Raw genomic sequence first — 8,194 nt, 5'->3', positions numbered from 1 at the left:
CACAGAGGAGTGTCTGATGTGATCAAATACAAGTCAGGACAAGGATGGAATCTGCAGGGGATTTTAGTGGTGGGTGAGAAGATACGGGAACGCTGCAGGGCTCGGTTGACTTTTCTCAAAGATACAAGATTGGAAAGTAAAATGCAGATGTTTGTTTTAATCCTGATGTCAGTGGTAAAGTATCCAAGTACATTTTTATATACAGTACTTAAGCACAGTTTGGAGGTACCTGTACTTGAATATGTTTATTTCGTGTTACTTAGTACTTCGACTCCATTTTACAAACATGACAGCATGGTCATAAAACTCTACTGATCTCTGCTACTTCAAATCTTAGACATTTATGCTTGTAAAAACTAGCTCCACCTTTACCAGCTGCAGCATTAAAGCTATGGACACAATAATGTATCACTGATCATCTTGTTTCTGTGCCTTTGCTGCTGTAGCTTTGTGAATTTACCCCATGTGGGACTAATAATGGTTCATCTTATCTTGTCTTATAGAGGGAAAAGTATTTTCAGGTAACAAAGTAAATGTTTTGACCAAAACTATTTTGTTTAGTACTTATACTATTGCAGAAGACTGAGATTATTTATATTCGATTAAAATGTAGCTTGTCAAGTTAACAGGTGAAATGTTTGTCCTGCTAGTCTCAAACCACTATTATAGCTAGTTAGACCTCTGAACAGTCTTACAACCATCCAACACACAACTGAGAACACTTTGTTGATTTTGATGATTTTACAGAATGTCAAGTGGAAAATAAAGACTGACAGATGATTGTCTGCCAGTGGTTTGAAAAAAAAAACATAAGTTTGGGTAAGCTGCTCATTGTGCAGTCTCTGTGCCCACACACAGACACACTCCTGACTCTGTGGCTGAGATCCACTTTCTGTTTGAATGAAAGTTGGTGCAGAGACTTGAATTGGTGCCATGTGTAATAAACAAAGGTGAGTATTTTGTATATAAATTTGAGAACTCTAGCTCAAAGATGTTGTAAGTTGCAGGTGCTGAAGCAAGAAGTGTTACAACCATACTCAGTCTCAATTCAATTTTATTTGTATAGCATCAAATCACAACAAAAGTCGTCTAAGGACACTTTACAAAGTAAGGTCTAGACCTTACTATTATTATTAGTAGTAGTAATATCATAGAGGAAAAAATCCAACAACCCCCGCTGAGCAGCACTTGGTTCAACGGGGAGGAAAAACTCCCTTTAGAGGAAGAAACCTCCGCCAGAGCCCGGCTCCTGGCGGGCGGCCACCGCTACATAAAGCCTTGCTATGACGTCCTCCGGGCACTAGGTGGCAGTGCACATCCCAATAAGCCGGTTTGCGAACTGCCATTGACACCAGGAGAGAAGAACGAGGGCGGGAAGCGCTGTTTGATGCTGACAGCAGCGTCATGGACGTGGAGATGGCGGAGGTTGATAGCGACCACAGACCGACACAAAGCGGGCAGAAGACGCACACGGAGGCCGGTGAACCTTCGTCTAAAAGCTCCGGCGGCGCGTACGAGCTGCCCTGGGTTGAGAAGTACCGACCGCTGAAGCTGAACGAGATCGTGGGGAACGAGGAGACGGTGAGCCGGCTGGAGGTGTTCGCCAGGGAGGGAAACGTCCCCAACATCATCATAGCAGGTGAGTTTGTGGAGAAACGCGGCGGCAGACACGGGTTTTATATCGTTACTGCACAGCGACAGTCTGTGGGCTTCCTCCCTGGGTCCAACACAACCACCGGGAGGTCCGTTAGAAACCAGACTAGCAAACTGGGAATGAGAGGAAAAGTCGCTGTTTAACAGAAAACCCGGTGTTAGGAGATAAAGTCACGGTTAAAGCCTCAAAGTCACTTTCAGGTTAGTGAACCTTTGCTTTATCTATGAAAAACGTCAGTTTCACCGTTTTCTCCACCCAGAAACCACCTGGTCTAAGCCAAAGACCAGCTCACTAAGAGGACAAATCTAAAACTGTGCCCTAAACTGTTGATCTGGTCCGGACTTGACAAGTCTCAGTGTTGTGTTCTGATCGAGACCCGGTCCGGTGTGACTGGATGGTGAAAGTAGTGATTCAGCCCTTTTGTGTGTCCACACATCTGTAATGGTAACTGGACTAACTTGTTAGTCACCTTCAGGTTTGACAGATGTAACTACGGTGCGGTGAACCCACACCTGTTGTTGTTGTTGTTGTCTGGGTGGAGAAACTACAGCGACATCACTTTGTTGGCATTAACAAAATAAAGGTTTCACTCATCTCTCAGTGGGTTTATACACAGTTAAGACTTGAACTACGATCTCTAACACCGTCGGTCGTTATGTTGTTGATAATATAAGGATTTAAGTTCAGGTTAACTTTCCTTGAACTGCAGGAGCAGTGAGTGTGAAGCAGCCTCAGTGTCATGTGTGTCTGCACCGTTTGATGAAAGTGGGTTTAGGCCCATTAGCCCTGCAGTGACCGGGTGCTGGTGCCATAGATTAACACACAACACTACAACCCCTTTAGACAAACAGGAGGCTTTCACTTATACAGCCATGAACAGTTGGCGTCTCTCTGTGAACTTCATCGGTGACTGATCCCAGACTGACCCCATGATGCTGAGGTCCAGGCTCTGTGGGTACCAAACCATCTGCTGCAGGACTCCATCCTTTGTGACTCTGGTGGAGGTCTAGACTCAGGGTGAATCTGAGACCGATCAGTTAGTACCGTGTGTTTTATAGGAAGGTTCCACAAAGAGGAACTTGTTTAAGGCCTGATCCCAGCCCTTAATGTCCTGGAATATGATTTATTGAAAGGAGTGGGACCTGGATTATGGACTTCCAGCTGCATTTCCATGGAAGAAATTCCTCCATTGAAGACCCAGTGAATGATTATTGGAAACACTATTGTTCATTTGTGTAGAGATGCACATCACCTTCAGCAGCTGATCACCGTTTTACCTCTGGTCACAACCAAATGATGTCCTACCTTAAAGCTTCTTGGGAGGTTATTTGGAGATGAACTGGACTTTATGGAGCACAAAGTAATGTGTTGATGAACCCCACCTTACTGAGGCATGTGTATGTGGAACGGAATGTGAGTTGTATTTGTGGGTGTGCACGGGGGCATTCTGAGCACATCAGTGATGAAATAAAAACAAGCCACTGTGTCTGTTGTGATCCAGGTCCTCCCGGCACAGGAAAGACCACCAGCATCTTGTGTTTAGCCCGAGCTCTGCTGGGAGCCTCCATGAAGGACGCCGTGCTGGAGCTGAACGCTTCCAACGACAGGTGAGACTCACCTGCAGCCACTGACCCTGTTTAGACTTGGTTTTAAAAAGCATCCTGAGTGATTGCATCACAAGTGGACGGCGCTAAATACAAGTGTAAACCACTGAGACAGACTGTGATGTGATCACTGAATCCACTTGCCAAGGCGGTCTGGGACACACGTGAACACGTATCATTTGTAGCGTAAACAGTAATGTGTCCTGATGCGTCTCTGACAGACATTTGAGGGAAATATGTCATTGATGCAGGACGTGGTAGTTGCTTTGGTGAGAGCACGCTAAGGCTCAACAAAAGAAAAGATGGAGAGGAACGTCCGATACAAACCCATCAGTGTGTTGTAAAGCTTTCACAGTGACGCCTGTCTTCTTCTTCTTTGGCCATGGAGGCCACTGCGCTCGTCTGGTCACAGACTGAAGTAGTGATTGTACCTGTGGCCTTTCGATACTTGAGCAGCAGTGAAAGTGGTCAGCTGGGCACCTTGGAGACGTGTGTATACTGAGAGGCATAAGTGGTGACGTGTCTCAGCTGTCCACGTGTGTCCGGATCACTGAGACTGATTCTGATCCCAAGTCTAAACGGGGCCGCTGTGATATAGAACAGCAAGTTAATGTCTGGTGTAACATGAGCTGCTGTGTCTGCAGGGGCATCGACGTGGTGAGGAACAAGATCAAGATGTTTGCTCAGCAGAAAGTCACCCTGCCCAAAGGACGACACAAGATCATCATCCTGGACGAGGCCGACAGGTGAGAGGACAGGAAGTGGGTTTTATTGATGTGATGCTGACGTTGTCTTAGACAGAACTGGAGGTTCCAGTGCTGCTCTGTGGCTTTTAGGTCAAGTATAGTAAGATTCATTTACATTTGGCCTTCAGCTGTTTTGTCTCCACATCAGTAAAGTTTAGGGATTTACATGAGACAGTCTGAAAAATCTGATCAGCTGAGTGGGAGATTTCCTGACGTCAGGGTTTCCCTTGGGAACTGTTAGAGATGATGTGCACCGTTGTAACCAGCAGCTCAGTACAAACCTGAACTTAGACAGAAAACAGAAATACTCACGCAGAAGCACTTTATTCCATAAACATTTGCTGCAGTTGAAGACACCTCGGCAGTTTTGTCAGCTACAACACAAACTTTGACCTTGTGTGGTGCAGAATGTGTCCAGCCCGTGGTGATCGGACTGACTTCAGGTGGCGTCTGACCTGTAGCTGTTTGTCTCGTGGCTGTGACTGACTGAGCTCTTTGTCTTTTCCCCTCTGAAACTTTATTCCTCAGACATTCAGTGTGTTTCTATGCACTTTAGTACTCAGACTGCTCAGAGAGACCAGAGGCCTGTTTCACAATACCTAGATAGTGGATTACACTGGGATTTCCCCAGTTATCCTGGCTGAACTTAGTCTTTGTGAAACGAATTCAGCCAGGATGGACTTTGTAGACTAGGTCAAGCATCACTTGGTCTTGTTGTCTTGGATTTCTTAATTCTGCTTCTGTGAAATACCCTCACATTATGTTACTGTAAGTCTGCATGTAGCTGTTCAGTAGGTTCTTCTGGAAGCCTGGCTTGTTGCTGTAGTAGTGAGACGTTGTCTCCAGCCAGAGTCCTGAGAACAGGCAGAGTAGTAAGTAGTCAGATGTTCAGGGTGGAGCCAACTGGTTTGGGCCTACAGACGCCGCTGTGTGTTAGCCTCAGTTTTACTCTGACTCTGGATGGAATTACTTTAAATATAAATTAGAATGAAGACAAAGTACTAAGAGTAAAGTAGTCGTTATGTAAATGGAACGTTCCTGTTGATCATATTATTTATGCAGCTGGTAAAGGAGGAGCTAGTTTTAACCAGCTTTGAAATACTGCTGGGTGGCTTGTGACCTTTCCACCATAGATCCATGAGTTTTTATAATTACACTGTATTTTTTGTATTATTTATGAAAAGTAACTAGTAGCTAAATTTATAAAATGTAGTGAAGTAACAGAAAATGAAAATACCCAAGTACACATCTCAGTTGTACTTGAGTAAATGTACTTTTAGTGATTAATCACAAGTTAATTAAGGACAGTCATGTGAAAGTATTTGACAGCACAGATACTGGACTTCCCATAATGCAGCTAAATGGCGTGTGGTTGTTGGTCCATTCCTGCCCGGTGAGCACTCGTCCTTTAATCTCCACACCTGTAGTTTTATGGTGTAAATCTGTAGTTGTTCAAACCTGAGATGAGACGTGTTCAAAGATCCTGTCCCACCAAAGAGACAAGTTACAGTTCAAGTAAAGCTTTAATGTCCCCAGACAGACAGACAGACACCAGTCAGTAAACTAGAACACACAGGAAATACAACTACTCAAAAACAGTCCACAGCACAGTCAGTAACCAGGTAAGAAGCTGATGGAATGTAAACTGAACTGTTGACAGGCTGAGGGGTGCTCCTCAGGAAGGGGCTGTTTTCTTCAGACACCCCTAACATCTCCATGTCCCCCACCCCACCCCAGTATGACAGACGGGGCTCAGCAGGCTCTGAGGAGGATCATGGAGATCTACTCGAAGACGACGCGCTTCGCCCTCGCCTGCAACGCCTCAGATAAGATCATTGAGCCGATCCAGTCTCGCTGCGCTGTGCTGCGTTACTCCAAACTGACGGATGGACAGATCCTCGCCCGGCTGCAGGAGGTGGTGGAGAAGGAGGGTCTGACTGTGTCTGACGACGGGCTGGAGGCCGTCATTTTCACCGCCCAGGGAGACATGAGACAGGTGGGGTGGAGAGTCCAGCGCTCAGCTCGGGGGCACAGGGTTGTTTGTGCTGACTTCCTGTTTGTTTGCAGGCGCTGAACAACCTGCAGTCCACCCACTCCGGCTTCGGCTACATCAACAGCGAGAACGTATTCAAAGTGTGCGACGAGCCCCACCCGCTGCTGGTGAAAGGCATGCTGGGACACTGTGTAGATGGGAACATCGATGAGGCCTACAAGGTGGTGGAGCGGCTGTGGGCGCTGGGCTACTCTCCAGAGGACATCATCGGAAACGTCTTCAGGGTGTGCAAGACCTACCCGATGGCCGAGTACCTCAAACTGGAGTTCATCAAGGTGAGGCAGAGCTCCGCCCCCAGCAGGCTTCAACAGCACACCTGTGCACCTACAGCCCTGGTTAACGTCTAAAGGACGTTTAAGTCCAGGGTTTCTACAGGGTCAGCAGATGACCTTTCAGATTTGTGATGTCATGTAATACTAGATTGTCTCACAGAATAAAAGGCAACAGGAACCAGATGAGCGACTATTAGTTGTGTTTTTTAGTGATTCCCAGCGCCGTGTATCGCTGACGCCTATTGTGATGACCTGAAGTAATGGACCCTGCACACGGTGCAGAACATGGACGGATTAACTGGCTTTAAGTTATTTTTACAGCCGCATCGGTCAGTTAGTCCATGTAACGGAAAATTAACAATTCTGATTCGCTGTTTGACATTTTAAGTTAAAATCTGAAACATTTGCTGGTTTTAGCTTCAAAATGTAAAAGATTGGCTGCTGCTTTGTTTCTGGACGAGGGCAGTGGACGGAGCGATTCTTTAGGTTATGACGGGTAATACTGTCAACCCGGTGTCAACGGTGGTATTTCTAAAATAAATATAAAAGTAACTGTCAGTTAGGTAGATGAAATACTTTTCCACAGTGGAATCAGGTTTAAAGTTCAAGACAATCTACTGTCAAGTTCTTTAGTTCAATAAAGGCACGATTTTCTACAGACAATGACTAATTGTGCTAAATAACTGATTTCTATGATCAGGATTATGATTTCTGCCATAGTTGTGCAGCACTAATTAGCAGCAGCAGGAAGAACCAAAGTTCAGGGAAAAGTCTTTGTTATATGAAAGAAAGTGGCCAATATCAGAAAGTGACATTTTAAATCCTCACATTCTGCCATGGATTTTAAAAGGCCTGTATCAGGTGGGCTCTACATTTTACTTTAAAACTTTAGTTCAATATTTGCCAGTTACAGAAAAAACCTTCAACCACAGAATCTTAAAAAGTCAGGACCCTTTTTTATTTAACAGTGGCCCTAATCCTCTTTGTAAAGGGACAATTCTAACTTTAGGGCAAGAATTGTCAGTTAAAGGGCAGAAATGTGGAGAAACCTGTAACTATGAGCATGATAAATAACATTAGTAACAGTTAACTAGAAAATCACAGGCCTGTCTACAACCTGCTTTAGAGAACTTGAACATGCTTCTCTGGAGCCACTACGACACAAACAGCCAGGTTTCCACATTGAACCATTTCCTGGGTGGATCAACTGTTCAGCACCAACTTGCCCAGAAACCAAACAGCAGCAGTGTCCGAACTCCAGCTCCAACACAGATTGTTACTGATCCAATTTCACTCTAAAACAGTTTGCATTTCCCAGAACGCGGAACTGTTCCTTTAACCTCCGAGTTAACCAATCCCAGTCCTGGTCCCTCCACAGCACACCAGTAACAGTGGAGTCCAAACTTCCTAACTCATATTTCTCTCTCTCTCTCTCTCTCTCTCTCTCCTGCAGGAGATTGGTTATACTCACATGCGGGTGGCTGAAGGCGTGAACTCATTGCTGCAGATGGCCGGTCTGCTGGGGCGACTCTGCAGTAAGACGGCGCCCCCTGCTGCCAGCTGAGCTCCTGCTGCCTCCTCCTCACACTGCTGGACTGTGCTCAAAGATCACGCACTGGTTTAATGTGACTGCGCCCGTTTCAACCAGACATCGCAGCAAAATAATGTAAAACTTGTCACTGTGTCTTTTGTAATAAATCACCTGTCGCTGACTAAATGGACTGTATTTTATATAGTGCCTATTCTAACAGTGTGTTGCACTGGCCAAAGCGCTTTAGAGGAGATCATACACCATTCACACACTGATGACGATAAGGCTGCCACACAACGGTGCTAGTCAAGCCACCGGGAGCTCGGGGTTCAGG

General features: G+C 45.6%; 1 protein-coding gene across 1 annotated transcript; it reads left to right on the top strand.

The window, feature by feature from the left end:
• The first annotated feature begins 1,320 nt into the window (after positions 1-1,320).
• Positions 1,321-8,041, top strand: rfc2 (replication factor C (activator 1) 2). Its single transcript, XM_020615008.1, has 6 exons — positions 1,321-1,639; positions 3,156-3,261; positions 3,903-4,004; positions 5,742-6,000; positions 6,072-6,332; positions 7,783-8,041. The coding sequence occupies exons 1-6, from the start codon at positions 1,405-1,407 to the stop codon at positions 7,891-7,893; spliced, it is 1,074 nt and encodes a 357-aa protein (XP_020470664.1). The 5' UTR covers positions 1,321-1,404; the 3' UTR covers positions 7,894-8,041.
• Positions 8,042-8,194: the final 153 nt, after the last annotated feature.

Source organism: Monopterus albus, unplaced genomic scaffold (genome assembly GCF_001952655.1).
Source record: "Monopterus albus unplaced genomic scaffold, M_albus_1.0 scaffold155.1, whole genome shotgun sequence".
Lineage (NCBI taxonomy): Eukaryota > Metazoa > Chordata > Actinopteri > Synbranchiformes > Synbranchidae > Monopterus > Monopterus albus.
The sequence above is the reverse complement of the archived record's forward strand: the minus strand, read 5'-3'. Positions and strand labels throughout refer to the sequence as shown.

Bases quoted from the DNA above. Each gene is read 5' to 3' on its own strand.
- rfc2 (XM_020615008.1), top strand. From the start codon at position 1,405: ATGGACGTGGAGATGGCGGAGGTTGATAGCGACCACAGACCGACACAA. The intron at 1,640-3,155 runs GTGAGTTTGTGG...GTTGTGATCCAG, and splicing joins CCCCAACATCATCATAGCAG to GTCCTCCCGGCACAGGAAAG. The intron at 3,262-3,902 runs GTGAGACTCACC...CTGTGTCTGCAG, and splicing joins CTGAACGCTTCCAACGACAG to GGGCATCGACGTGGTGAGGA.